The sequence below is a fragment of the Sorghum bicolor genome, chromosome 2, assembly GCF_000003195.3.
Source record: "Sorghum bicolor cultivar BTx623 chromosome 2, Sorghum_bicolor_NCBIv3, whole genome shotgun sequence".
NCBI lineage: Eukaryota > Viridiplantae > Streptophyta > Magnoliopsida > Poales > Poaceae > Sorghum > Sorghum bicolor.
Window position 1 is genome coordinate 74,209,257 of NC_012871.2, and position 15,110 is coordinate 74,224,366.

General features: G+C 43.7%; 1 protein-coding gene and 1 non-coding gene across 2 annotated transcripts; one reads left to right on the plus strand and one right to left on the minus strand.

The window, feature by feature from the left end:
• On the minus strand, positions 2,368 to 10,094 carry LOC8063527 (SART-1 family protein DOT2). The gene is made up of 13 exons (XM_002463200.2): positions 9,779 to 10,094; positions 9,034 to 9,628; positions 6,228 to 6,393; positions 6,085 to 6,148; positions 5,809 to 5,922; positions 5,609 to 5,702; positions 5,461 to 5,527; positions 5,326 to 5,385; positions 4,593 to 5,202; positions 4,129 to 4,481; positions 3,634 to 3,854; positions 3,017 to 3,098; positions 2,368 to 2,934 (listed from the first exon to the last, which is right to left on the minus strand). The coding sequence occupies exons 1-13, from the start codon at positions 10,077 to 10,079 to the stop codon at positions 2,854 to 2,856; spliced, it is 2,808 nt and encodes a 935-aa protein (XP_002463245.2). The 5' UTR covers positions 10,080 to 10,094; the 3' UTR covers positions 2,368 to 2,853.
• TRNAH-GUG lies at positions 14,393 to 14,464 on the plus strand. Its single transcript has one exon. It is a non-coding gene; the product is annotated as a tRNA-His (tRNA).

Consider the following 15,110-nt stretch of genomic DNA (forward strand, 5'->3'; position numbering starts at 1 on the left):
GCTGCCGTATTTATACACCAAAAAAAAGAAAAATTGGCCGCGGCTGGCGTTGGCTTTGTTTGTTGGAGGATGACAGGCACGCACGCATAGGCATACGCATGACAGCGACGTCAGTCAGTGGGGGCTGTTTCAGACTTTCAGTCCATGTGTGTTTCTGGATTACAGTAGGGTTTTACTACGGCACTCCAAAATAACCGTGAATTGTTTGTTTATTAATCCGGCAAGTATGTACCTTAATGATTGATGGGTGAATAGTTCTTAGATAATGGCAGTCGTCAATAATCCATCCTTCAACCAACCTATAGAAGCAGCAAGCATCGTAATTGTTAAAGGATCCACATAACATATCAAGAAAAAAATTGGCAATTGCAATCCAAATAACTCTGTCGGATAGCAACACAGGATCCACATAATATACGAATTTGTTTAATTAATTTGTAAAATCTAAAAACTCAATGACTCAGATTTTTTTAAAACTATTATATCTTCTAGTAGGTAATCAGAGTGTGGTCGCATTGTCCTTCTGAATTGAGAATTGTAAGGGATTCCAGCTTAAACTACTCCAGGGATTTCCTGCTTTACTCGTCATCCTCCACGAGAGAGCCTCCGACTCCGAGTGCTCTCCGACGCGACGTTCAGTTCATGGATCGGAGCTAAGCCTGGGACACCTGCTTTTGGCGCCGGATGCAATGCAATTATGCAAACCGACCTGGCGTGGATGATTTCTGGGCATGGGTTTTTGCCGGTACAGGGGGCAGGAGCGGTTCGGCAGGATTCGTGGCGATCGTGTGTGTTGCTGCTGGGATCACTCGGCATGGCATGTGGTCTGTGCTGTGCTGGAAAGGAATCAGATCAGACGATGATGGGGGCTGCCTTTGGCTTTCAGAGTAGGTAATAAAGCGTGTGTGTCCTCTGAATGGCATTTCTTAGGGCGGTGTCAGTGCGGTAGAATCACATCGCTCTCGTTCGCTCGCTTTGGACATTGGACATGGCGTGGCGACCTGTCCAAGCTGGTAGTAGCCGTAGGAGACGATCGAGGGGCTCTCTGTGTCTCCCCCGTCTCCGTTGCCTTTTTCCCCCCCCCCCCCCCCCCCTCATCTGTCTCTCAGGCGGCGACGGCGACGGCGAGGTTCACGTCTCAGGTCAGGCGGCGAGGCGACGCGTCCTGCTTGCCACCGCAATCCGCACGAGGTCAGGTCATGGTCATGGCCAGCGCCAGCGCCTGTCATCTTTATTAAAATAAAATCTCTACTAATGATGCCCGGTTACTGTGAGGGGCATCTGATTTTTCTACCTCTCGGGCCGTCAATTACCCTGTGTGCCTGGCACGTGAGAGGTGAGTGAGACCACTTGAGCCGTTCAAAGTGCGGTGAAATCACACCATCGCTGCTGCTGCTGCTGCTGCATTGGCGCGCAAGGAGCTTTGGCTTCGTTTGTCGTAAAAGTAGCAGCCTGAAACGTGAAACATTGTCGATCAAAGGTACGAAGTGGAGGAAGTAAACTCAAAGTCTAGGACGCTCACAATAGCACATATTCATCTTTTTTTTTCATCATGCATTTAGACTCTAGATTCTATGTCATGCTTTATTTATTTGTGTAAATATCATAGACACTAGATGAAAATATCGCGATCTACATAACAAGATCATACCACTAGCCTCAAATGCATTACCAAAATAGAACACAGCGTTCTATCTCCTGAAAGATGGAGTGCAAATAAATAATATCCCCATCATACCAGGGTTTTACAAGTGACATTCCACGATCCTCGATCCCAGTGTTCTAGGAATCTGGCTGCTGAGGATAAAACATAGACCCACACAATATAAATTTGAACATAAATGTGCCTAAGGCCTTGTTTAGTTCACCTCAAAAACCAAAAGGTTTTCAAGATTCACCGTCACATCGAATCTTGCGGTACATGCATGAAGCATTAAATATATACGAAAACAAAAACTAATTACATAGTTTGTCTGTAAATCACGAGACGAATCTTTTGATCCTAGTTAGTTTATGATTGGTCAATATTTACCACAAACAAACAAAATGCTACAATAGTTAAATCCAAACTAATTTTGCATCTAAACAAGGCCTAAATTACAAGCGAAAATTTAGCTTGTTTATGATTGCGCAGGCGGTACACCGGTCTGGTATGTTGGGGTTCTGACCGCTGCTAGGGCAGGGAAGCAAGGTCACTCCAACTCCCTGTATATTTATCAATCAGGCTCATCTAAAAAGAATATTATGATATCAATTAAGTGATATTCATCATGAAGTACATTTTTTGAAGTCATAAATATTAACACTGTTCTATATAAACTGTATAAAAAATTAATAGACTAGAATCACATCATTTTCAAGACAGTGGTAGCACTTGACACAAGCTGCTTCAACCTTAAGCTGTCATTAGGTACAGTTGCTCACAAGCTTAAGTTTGTCAAGACACTTGAATGCCGGCAACAACTGAAACCCCAAGGCAGACATCATAACTACAGTTTATTCAAACCAAAATGGTGTGTTGCGAGAACAATATTTAGTTCCATCACTTAAATGTTCAACATCTGTGTTTGCCAGAACAAGGATGCACTAGTATCACTTACAAAATCGCATCGAACATGTCAGAACGTTAGTGTGACCAGCTTAGAAGAAATGTACAGGCTATTGCATTTTCAGTGCACTGGGGCTTCAGCATGCCGTGTAGGCATCTGGACCTGTTGTAGCCTGCGGAAGCAGGTGGGCTGATTGCAACTCACAGCGAATGTGTTAAGTGGGCTGATTGCTTCACAGTGAATGCGTTGTAGCCTGCTGAAGCAGGTCGGCTGATTCCTACTCAGAGTGAATGGCAGAGCAGGTTCAGTTCTTCGGTTTCTTTGGGACTGGAGGAGGTAAGCTTCCAGGCTTGGCACTTCGTTTGATGCCCAGGAAATGCTCAACCTGCCGAAAAAAACAGTCAATATCAGATCTCTTAAACAAGTAAGGATGTTAAAGAATACAACAGGGGATATCACAGGCCAACCTTTTTGTCCCCAAGCATGGGCGTTAGACTCCCAGGGTGCTCTGTCTCCAAGGTAGCATAGCTGCCAGCATCACTTGTTTGACTAAAATAACATAGATAAACTAGATTAGTCATCTCATCAGGAAAAAAATTGAGAAGTTATTAAGATGGCTATCAACTTCGATTGGAAGGGGATGATTTGTGTCTCAATTGACAACACTTAAGCTCCCATAAGAGCCATTGGATGAAAAAACAGATGGCTCATACTCTTATTTATATTGGGATCCCTCGTGTTCTATTTCTAAGTTCATGAAGTTCCACAAATAACCATTCATGTATCCATTTAGTTTCCTCCAAAGACTAAACTAAAGGCAATAATCCTTATCAAGTGGGTTTTCACTTAATACTTTTCCAAAGCTTAAAAGGCCAACATAAATAACTATATAACAATTTTATATTAACTGATCAATATTAATAAACAAAATGAATTATTAGTGAAAGAAACAACTGTTTGCCATAATGCAATACTACAATCAAGGGAGTAACATTTGTAGATATTTCGGCAAGCTTAGTAGGCTAGTGGCATCAATGAAAACTAAAATACAAAAGTGGAGGTTATAAGCATGTTGTGAGCATACCCTGTTTTTGCGTTGCCACTTAAAATGAGGTATGGTGTTTGGTTGCGAGATTGAGCCTCTCTCATCTTTTCCGCGGCCAATAATGGTGTGTCAGAAGATTTCATATGCTTGGTTTTCAGCTCATCCTCGTATCTCTTCTGGCGTTTTTCTTGTTTCATTTTACCTGGCCCCTTGCCATGAAACTTGTGCGAAAGATGACGGAATGCCTCCTTAGGTGTCATCTGAGGGGGAGAAAACACACATTGTTCAGGATAAACATTGTTATTTTTTCACATCCAATCTATCGGACATAAAATAAATTGCAAGAATAGCACCAAAACAGAAATGATTATCATGCTGATCAAAAGAAGATAGTACTAACAATTTATATAAAGTTAGTTCTTGCCAATATCATTAAAAATGCAAAATGCAATTCAGTAATTAATTTCTGTTGTGTCTATGCACCATGGAGACCCGGGTGGGAGTGGGCAGGACAGGACGTAGCTGAGTACTTACCACTCTACCAAATTCATCTATTCTTTCAATGCGAATGTCTTTAGGTCCATCCTCCACACCTATAAGCTTGCTCTTTTTCTTGTCTGTAGTTCTGCCTCCCCAATCTGTTCCCTCATTGAGGCTTCCTCGCTCCTTAAGAATCTTCAAAGCACCAGCTAACCCCTTGCCTACTGCAACTTCATGTATAACCTCATCCGGTTTGACTCCATCCTCTTCAACCTTGGCTGGTATTTCTGTCGGAGCTTCCTCTTCCATCTCTGCCAACCCATTAGCGTCATCTTTTGCAAGATTATCTTTAGGCATGGCATCATCATCTTCATCCATAAACACATCATCTTCTGGCTTGCGTGTTCCTGGTAAAAGATAACAGCAGTAATCAATACTTAAGAGCTCATTATCACTAGGACTTATAAACTCTCAGACATCTTCAAAAATTTATATGGAAAAACCTTCGAAGAGGTTACCTTGATTCAATTGTAGTCCCCACACGAACTCTTCCATCTCTGTGATAACAACCTTATTCTGTTCTGAATCTCCTTCTGCGGCTTCTGTATCCTCTTGGCTCTTGGTTGCAGTAGCCAGTTCAACTATGGACTGAGGACCAGAAGCGGCAGCCTCCTCCTGCTTCCTTAGGGCCAACTTTCTTGCTTGCTCCAGAGATTTCTGCAGATCTTCATAATCATCACCGAAAACAAGTTGTTCTTCTTCAGCCGGTTTAGTAGGTGCAGTTTTCTCCTCGCGCAATGCTCTTGATGCCTCTTCAGCCTTTGCAATGGCAGTTTGATATGCACTATTTCTCTTTTCAGCATCAGCCACTTGCTCTTCCTCCCTAGCGGACTGTCTCTTTGCATCGTTCCTGGACCCGCGATCAGCGGCCCCCAATCCAGAAGCAATTGCTTCTGCCTCAAGTGCATCCAGATCCAGCTTCTCCTTCTTCCTCAGGGATTTCTTTTTCTTTGGTTTTTTAAATTTAAGCATTTCATCGGGGGTAAAATAGTCTGTTGCCATCTTTGCGGTGGAAGTAAGGTCTTCTGTCTTTTTCTGAATATAATTACCTTCAATCCTTTTCCGGAGCTGGCAAAGAAAATGTCTATCAGTCAATGCAGTGCACCAGCAGAGTGTATTTGTATTATCCCAAGAAACAAGGGAAATGCCGCTAGTGAAATATTATGGTTTATAGGGCAAAATATAAATCACCTCTTCTAGCTTCTTTTCTGCTTCACCGGTGAAACGTCCACCTTCATCAAGTGTCACACCCTGATAGGTTAAAAGACAATACAATTATAGAAAATCCTGGAAATGCAAGCAAATGAAGCTAAACAGAATGTTTACCTCATCTTCCATTTGGTCATCATAATGTGACAGCATCGACTTCTTTGACAATGAATCATCGCTGAACCTACAAATAACCAATAAAATGAAGATTAGCAGACAAATTTATGAGACAATAGCAACAACCAACGACCATGTGTGAACTTACTTGTCATCATAAGTCCCTTTCTTATTTGAAGCCTTATAAGCTTCATCTCTTTGTTTCTGCTCACCAATCTCAATGTTCTCAAGCATATCAGCATCTACAAATTATTTTCTTTTTGAGAAAATGGCCAGACTGAGAAAAGATGATGGGAAGAGAGAGAGAGAGAGAGAGAGAGAGAGAGAGAGAGAGAGAGGAACCTTTACCTTCATTGATATCCCCATTGGCAAGAATACTCTGATCTTTGAGAGTCATGACAACTGCACCACCTTCCAAAACCTTATCAAGGCCATGAAGAACCTTAACACCAGATAAGTGGTCTGTTTGCCAAAACAAAAAACAAAGGCACTTGTAACCATGATTGCAATTCACAGTATATTAGAAACAAACAATTGTATCACCCCAAAAAACGTAGCAGTTAGCCAACTATTAACAGTTCCAAGAAAAAAAATATTTGCGACAAAAGATTTGTATATCACTACCTCCAACTTGTGTATCTTCCTCTTCATCATCGTCATTGTCACCATTTTCTGCCAAGATATTATCCTGACATCAAAACAGATTAAGGTTAGTGAAGGACACATAACTTATGACAGTATATCCAAAAACAATTGGCAATAGTAACCTGTTCCTCCAATGCTCGTGCAAGACGTAATGCTTTCTCCTTTTCAGCTTGCCTTTTTTCATCAAGTTTACGACTCTTTCCCACCCATGACAGTATCTCAGAAGCCCCATCATTACCATCCAGTATTCCTCCTTCCTTTTTGTCCTTCAATCTTTCCTCCTTTGCCCTACAGGAAATAGCCTGATTTAGAAAATATTTGCATGTTTCATTGCTTAATAGCAAGATTTGACAGCAAGAGAAAACATTATAACTCTAGCTTGATCATGATTCACAAGCTCTATTGCTTAATAGGTGATGTGTTAGAGTATATGAGTATGAGGCCCATGAGGCCCATGTATCCCTAATTATATGGCTACCCTGGTTAGGGTTAGCCCATGGAATGAAACCCTAATTCCAATATGGTATCAGAGAGCTTCCTCCCTCCCTCCAGCCGCCAGGCGTCCACCTGCGCCGCTGCCGGCCGGTGAGCCTCCCCTGGGCCGCCGCCGCGGGCGCCATGGCTGGCCAGCGGCCTCCCCACTTCCCTCCCCTCTCTTCCTCCTCAAGCTGGGCACACATCACAGCCATGGCCGCTCCTCCTCCTCCCCCTCCAGTCGCGGGCGCGGGCGCGGGCACGGGCGCGGGCGCGGGCACGGTCAGCCGTCGTGCAGCCGCCAGCGTGGGCCAAGCACGGCCTGCAGGCGCCGTCCCAGCGGCTTTCCCAGGCGCTGTTGTGGACTTTACCAGCACCGACTCCGCAGGGCGCCGCCACCAGAACCAGCAGCATCTCCACCATGGCGCGGGCGACGCCGCCCCGCCTCCTGTGCCGCCCGACTCTCTTCTACACGCAGCGGCCTCCACCCTCGCTGCCGCCCTCATCACCGCCCGGGCTGAGCGGGGGTTGGGGGGGCCGCTTGACACATGCCCGGGGCTCAGTGCTCCCCTCCCTGGTGCTGCTGCCGCCGCCCACATCGCTGCCTGTCCCGCTCCTCCGCTGCCGTCGTCTCCTCTTGGCCCTCCTCCCTCCGAGCCGAGCGAGGGTGGGGGGGGGGGGCGAAGTGGCAGCCATCGCCGTCGACGTGGAAACAGTGAGCCTCACCCACCGGCGGCGGTGCTCACAGGTGCTCCTCCGGGGGCCCGACTTGTTGGTGGGGACCCGGCGGCCTGGGCATCTTTCCACATCCCGTGGTCGCGGGCCATGTGGCCTCTCCAGGCTCCCGGCGGTGTAACTCCTCGCCCGGCGGCGGCCATGCTCGCTTGTGCTCCTCCAGGGTCTCTTTCCGCATCTCCTAGGGCCCCACCTCCCGCCGTATTGCCCAAGCCTGTCGGTTGGGGCCCGACGGCCTTGGCCAACTCTTTCAGCGCCATGACTCCGACTCCTCCCGTCGGGCCATACTGGGTCGCCGACTCGGGAGCCACTTACCACACCACTCCCGACCCGAGCATCCTCTCTTCCGTTCACCCTCCTTCTTCCTCTCATCCTTCGTCCATCATGGTCGCCAATGGCTCGTGTCTTCCTGTCACCTCTGTGGGTGCCGCCGGCGCTCATTGCTCCTTTCGCCTTCCCGACGTCCGTGTTGTACCTCTTTTCTTTCGTGTCCAGTCTGTAAACTCCGCTGCGACGGTAGTTCAGACTGCGGGGGGATGTTAGAGTATATGAGTATGAGGCCCATGAGGCTAGGCCCATGAGGCCCATGTATCCCTAATTATATGGCTACCCTGGTTAGGGTTAGCCCATGGAATGAAACCCTAATTCCAATATGATGGATGAAGATGGAAAACGGAAGCAGAACCAAATCAAGATATCCTTAGCTGTACTTTGTTGAACAGAAACAGAGATTACTAGACACTAGTTGATTCTGGAATGATATACAGACCACTAACAGATAAACCAACCATATTTAAATGTATATGACAATCATGGATTACACTGAATGGCCATGGTTCATTAGCAGATAGACCACTCCCAAAGATTTCTGTTGCCTAAAGTCTTAAGCCCTATAAGATGTTCCTGAACTTGCATGTTATTTATGCTTTACAATAAAGATTGCCAATGTTCTTCAGTGTAAAGGTTTCTCTGTTCATAATTTCAACATCAGTAAGTCAGTATTTTCCAAGTTGTTTTAACCTAGAAACCTTAGGAAATCTTCACAGTTGTGTACAGGTTTATAACAACACAAGACTGGTTTCAACCAAAATGCACTTCGTATGCGCATTAAATGTGCTGGAGACAGCCATCAACCACAACTTTGCCTGACCAAGGGCCTGTACAACACCAGGCGCTTATTGGCCAGTGCAGAAAATTTCCTTGCCAGTGTGGAGTCCTGCATGCGAGCATGCAGCAAGCCCCGCGCTTACGAACGCACGCGGCGCTTCGCGAAGCAGCGGCGCCAGGACGGGCTCTTCGCAATCTCGCGGAGAAGGACACACGTAACGGCCGGCAGTTGAGCACATGCAAGCGTTTCACTCCATTGTGGATTAAGTTTTAGAGGCGCTTAATGGTTTAGTATTTTTCTCTCTTTCTATAAGAGCCTATGCATTGTATAAGCCCTAATGCATATGAACGCAACAAGTAAAATAAATCATACAAAAATAGACGTATTTGCAATCTTGGTTGGTTATGCATAAATGCTGTCTTGGGTTAGACTATGTATCAGCAGAGAAGGTGACGCAATTAAACGTGACAGGAAGACAATACCCGTGAGAATATTATTAATTCCATTGAGTCGCTCTATCACCTATATATATCATTCTGAAATGAGGCAAATGACGACATACAGTTGCTCAACACACTATCAAACATATGAAGGAAAGACCAAGGAGTTACCTTGCAATGCGCTCTCTCAGCTCATCTCCTGCGGGCTGCTTAGCATCCCCTGAGGCATCAACTCTCAGCTTCCGATCCCCCTTGTCACCCTTGGATGAATCTGCATCATCCTCTCCACGACCCTTCCCCCTTGACTTCTCGTGATCCCTATCCTCCCTCTCTGCCCTATCCTTGTCCTTGTCTCTGTTGCGGCTTCTCTCCTTATCCCTGTCCCTCCGCTCCCTTTCCTTCTCGCGCTCTGCTTCCTTATCCCAGTCTTTGCCACGGTCCTTGTCACGCTGACGATCTGGTTCCCGTTCCCGATCCTTGCCCCGGTCACGGTTACGGTCACGCTCTGGCTCCTTATCCCGGTCCCTGTACTTGCTATCCTTATCCCTATCTCTCTCCCTCTCCCTGCCCCTATCCCTATGCTTACCATCATCCTTTTCCCTTCTCCTGTCGTCCTTCTCTTTCTCCCTGTCCCTTCTTCCACTACCATTGTAATCCTTCTCCTCCCTCCTATGCCTCTCCCTCCTCTCCTTATCCCGGTGCCGCTCACCGCCTTCCAGCTCCATCTCGTCCATCGCAGGGGCGGACGACATGGGTGACCCAATAACTTTTGCCAAAAAAAAAACAAACGAAATTATTAGGCGTAATACCTATATAAACTTGTAATCACCGGCGGAGCCAAGGCCCGGCCACCCTGGGCAGCTCGCCGGGCTCCCACGGGAACAGCAGAGGCAGGAGGGGAGAGGGAGGTGCGTACGCAGGGTCGTCGGCCGGTGCGCGGAGGACGCAGGCGAGGGCGCGAGGCGACTGGCGAGAGAAGGTGGGGGAGCCGCCGACGCCGCCGCCGAGCCTGGGACTGCCCCTCCGTCGCTGGACGCCGCCGAGGGGGAGCCGCCGACGCGCGGAAGATCCGACCCTTGGGACCGAGCCTGAGCGCGAGTGGGGGAAGGAGCAGAAGATCTGCGCTGAGGGACAGAGCCTGAGCGGCGCTGCGAGGAAGACGAGCGTCGGGGCTGCGCTGCAAGGAGCCGGCGGTGCGTGTGGGTTAGATGGGCCATGGGCCACTAAATAAAAACCCATACAATCTTTTTCTCTTTTTTTCCTTTTTTTAAGCAACTTTTATTTTTTCTAACATCTTCTGACAAATTAGCACCTATATAATATATATATAATATAATATATGTTAGGAATCATACATAATGTTTTTAGGGTCTAATCACATAACATGGCATAATAATTTCTCTACAAACCCTATTAGAGGAAATTATGAAAATTTTCCCTAACACATTTTCTATAAAAAGAAAAGAGGGGAGATAGGAAAAAACTTATGTATTCATGTGCTCTTTCTCAATTGCTCTTCACTCTCTTCTTTATTTATTCGATTTAAGATCAAAATTGTAATGTCTACTATATCACAGAACTCTTGAGGGATTAGGAACGCTTGAACATGCTTAAACTTAATCAGTGAGTCACTACTCTCTTAGCACTTAACCTCTCTTATAATCTTTCATCATGTTTTTCTTGTTAGGAGGTGTTTCGTTCCTGAAAAATTTTGGTTTTCGCCACTCCAGCATTTTCGTTTTATTTGACAAACATTGTCCAATTATGGACTAATTAGGCTCAAAAGATTCGTCTCGCAAATTACAGGCAAATTGTGTAATTAGTTTTTGTCTTCGTTTATATGTGACGAAGAATATTGAAAATTTTAAGTTTTGGGGTGGAACTAAACATGGCCTTAGTATTACTGTGACATTACGCCCAGGCTTCATAAAACTTTTAGCTCCGCCACTAACTTGTAGTTAGGTAGATACAGATACAAATATCTAAACAGACTAAGAAGTCAGGGTTTTAGTGATTGGTTTCGTACCCAAATAGATTAAACTAGGGTTCTAGTGCTCGGTTTCGCACGACAGGAAGCAAAGAGGAGGGGTTACCTAGTGAGTGCTGGTCGCCGACGAAGACCCGACGAAGGAACCGACGAGGCTACCGAGCTCGTGGCGTAGAGCGGCGACGGCGGCGGTCACCTAGTAGGGCCACTAGAGAGAGCGCACATATGTAGGGGGAACGGGAGAAGAAAAGGCAGGCGGTAAAGAATGCGGAGACTGTAGGACGGTCCGGAGGCGGTCCCTGGGCGTTCGGGTTAACCAATTTTTTCGTGTAGGGTAATTCCTATTGAAAAGTGTTACCCGATATGCATAAAAAACATTCAGATTCACCTATTTCCATACTTGAAAATCACAGAACTCAGGCCTTATTTAGTTGCATTTTTTTTAGAAAATATACACTAGTATTTTCGTTTGTATTTGACAAATATTGTCTCATCATAGATTAACTAGATTTAAAAGATTCGTTTCGCAAATTACAGACAAACTGTGCAATTAGTTATTTTTTTAATCTATATTCAATTCTTTATGCATGTGCCGTAAAATTCGATATAATGAAGAATCTGAAAAATTTTACAAAGTTTTCTAGAAACTAAACAAGGCCTGTAACTAAATAAATTAAATGAAAAAATATGAGATAAGAAATTGTTTATTTATTAGAGGTATTTAGAGGGTCTTCCCATCCTTAGCCGCACGGGGGCTCGGCCACAGCACACCCGAGGTCGGGGTCGGCCGTCGGACAGGGCGAGGCACGGCCGCGCGTCGAGGCTACCTGGCGGTCGCAGAGGCGGCGGCTGCGCGTCGAGCCTGGGCGCCTGGCAGTCGTGCGCCGGCGCGACTAGGGTTCGCGGCCTGATGCCCGGTCCTTCCCTCCGGGTGACGCGTCGAGTCGAGTCGAGTTTTTTTTTTTATCAAGAGTCGAGTCGAGTACTCGAGTGTGATGAGCGAGACGTGGACGCCTGGATTAGGCCCTGTTTAGTTCCAAAATATTTTACAAAATGTAAATAATACCAATTTCGTTTATATTTGACAAATATTGTTCAGTTATAGACTAACTAGGCTCAAAAGATTCGTCTCGTCAATTCCGACCAAACTGTGTAATTAGTTTTTATTTTCGTCTATATTTAATACTTTATACATACGTCTAAAGATTCGATGTGACGGAGAATCTGAAAAATTTTGCAAAATTTTTTGGAACTAAACAAGGCCTTAGTTGATGTGGTCAGAGGGATGCTCAGCTGGGCCTCGTAGTGGGATATTAGCTAGGGGGCTTTACGCCCTGTTTGGTTACTTGTGATAATTTTTATCACTTATCGCATCGAATATTTTGACACATGTATATAGTATTAAAATATATAACTAAGCTATATATAATCTAATAAATATAAAATTTTTTACTAGAGTTCAGTCATGCAATAATTAACTTACCATAAAAAATCTATCACAATTGGACCATATAAAGTGCAGCTATAAGTTATTCCAATTAAGTATTGAAAAGCATAAATCTAAAGGCATATCAAAAATTTTGTACTAAAATATATCATATTATATGTTAACTATATAGATTTACTCATGTGGAATTCAAAAAGTTAGAATTTCCATTTGATGATTTTTCTGTGATTTATTATGATTTGTACAAGATTTATCCAAATAAATAAAAAAGAAAAAAACAAAACTGCTTATAACAGGGACATTGAGGTAAGATGAATGGTTTTAATGGTTAAAGAAGATTTGTTGCTTGGTTTTGATGTTTAGGAAGAAAAAATGAACTTTCGTAAAAGGTGAGAGAGATAATGTGATTTTTTTGCGAAAATCGGATACCACAAGTGTTACCCGATTTACCTCTCCGCGTAGTGTGATATTGGCTAGTGGGCTTATGAGAGGATCCGAATATATATTGGGTAGCTTAGGAAAACTGGATACCACTACAGCTGGATATCGAGTCAGCTCGCCTCGTTATGGCTCGACTCGTTTTCGAATGAGCTAGAAGCTCGTCTTGTCTCGACTCGCTTGGCAGCTCAAGCTGGCTCATTTGGCTCGTGAGTTGACTTTATTTTTTCCTTCCTGTTGAGGTTATTCATCGGGTAAAAGACACAAACAAGTACTAGTTTGGGAAAAGCAAAATAAATAAGAAATATAGATGATTTAATGTTGGTTTGGGAGAAAAAAACAAAAGCTAACATTTATTGTTGTGCATTGGCTTGCAAGGGAGTAAGTGAAACTGTGATTGTAAGGCCCTAGCGAGCAACGAGCATCGGGGGCAACTTACACGTGTGCCGCTTGTGGTGGCTCAGGAGAGGAATAACCGAGCGTGCATACATTCACGGCTACACCTGCGTGGAATGACAAAGGGGGGAGAATACTAAGGGTAGGAGTGTGGGAGTTAGGGCTAGGGTTTTCATCATATTGAGCCAATGAGACATGACATACTAACTGATTCAAGTTGTTGTCATCTATTTTACCTTGGCTTGTTTTGGCTCACGAGCGGCTTACGAACTGGACCGAGTTGACTTGTTAAAAAATCGAGGTCAACTCGTTTAAATATTTAAACAAGCCAAGCTCGAGTCCAGTCACTATCGAGCGAGTCAAACGAGCTAGCAAGTTATAAGTTTTTATCTAAATCTATATACCACGGGGTGTTACCCTATTTACCCATACTAATTTTGGGTATCTGGAATCATTGTCTGAATCCTATACTTCATTGCTACGAACCAAAGGCACTAACAGTAGCGATTTCTATAGGATTCCCAATCCTATATTTTTCTCTGTTGTTTTGATGATGACTCCAGAAATAATTTACACATGGATGCATGTGTTGTCACATGTCATTGCGATGCTTTATAATAATATTTTACTAGTTTATTTACAAATCAAGCATGCTACACTAAGCACAAAAATATTTAATGTTTTTCAAATATAAAAGGTCAATTGAACATGAAAATTGTGAGGTACAGAGCATACCTAGATTCACATTTTATCTAAGTTTAGAAAACCAAGACAATCTTGAATATTCCCAAATGTAAATGTGAATATTTTTTAAAGCTCAAAGTGTGTGATGTAGGCGTGTCCCTATGCTATATAAAAGCGTAGATGTAGAAGGTAAACTATAGTTTTTTGGTTGACGCTAGTAAAATGGTATCGAAATGGACAAAAGTTCAAAAAGTGGACCCCCAAACCATTAATATAATTAAGGACATACTCTCTGTCCCTTTTTAATTGTCGTCGTTGGTGTACGTGCCACAAGTTTGACTTGATTTTTAGAAAATACGTGCAACATTTGTATCTCCAAATAATTTTGTTAAAAAATTAGATTCAAAGATCTTTCTAATGATACTAATTATGTATTATAGATATTAATACTTTTTAATATATAATTACCGGCGGTTGTTTTTCGGAAGCGCAAGCATTAAAAAGGGACGGAGAGGGGGGCATCGACTGAAGAAGTTGTATTGATTAACAAAAGTTGATCGATCGTCACATCAACAAATGTGGCTGTAGTTTAGTGGTGAGAATTCCACGTTGTGGCCGTGGAGACCTGGGCTCGAATCCCAGCAGCCACACATTTGTTTTGCCTTTTTAATGTTTTGCCTTTTTAACAAGAAAACAGGTTTAAAACTGTTCTACGTATCCTGTTCTACGATACGTAAACAATGGGCTTCGTTTTGTTTTTTTTAGCACCAGGTTTACAACTGGGCCTGTGTTCTTACTTCTTAGGTTACGTAGGTAAACATGGCCTATCTTTTAGCTCCAGCCTCCAGGCTTACAACTGGGGCTAGACCGTTTCTAGGCTAAGTAAGTAACATGGGCTACCATTTTTGCCACTTATTTGTATTTTTTTGTTCCACTAAATTGTTTTATTTTGTTATTTTACAATAGCACTGGAGTGTACTGTTCTGGAGTGGACAGTTGTTTGGTTCGTGACGACAGTACCACGCCACACGTTGGTTATCATATAATTTTTTAAAAAACTATTTGGTTTGTTGCTATAATTATAGCACGTCATACTTTCTTTGCCACAATTATCTCCTACTCCCTTCGTTCCAAAATAAATGTCGTTTTACGCTTCTCGAGAAATAACTTTAACTAAATATATAGTAAAAAATATTAATATTTATAGTACATAATTAGTATCATTGGAAAGATCTTTAAGTCTAGTTTTTTTTAACAAATTTATTTAGAGATATAAATATTGTACGCATTTTTTAC

What these genes read in the sequence shown, in the direction of transcription:
- LOC8063527 (XM_002463200.2), bottom strand. Translation starts at nt 10,079, where the DNA reads ATGGCCCATCTAACCCACACGCACCGCCGGCTCCTTGCAGCGCAGCCC. An exon ending in CACGAGCATTGGAGGAACAG is followed by an intron (nt 6,149 to 6,227) that starts GTTACTATTGCC and finishes TTTTGATGTCAG; the next exon opens with GATAATATCTTGGCAGAAAA. An exon ending in CAGAAAAGAAGCTAGAAGAG is followed by an intron (nt 5,203 to 5,325) that starts GTGATTTATATT and finishes TTTCTTTGCCAG; the next exon opens with CTCCGGAAAAGGATTGAAGG.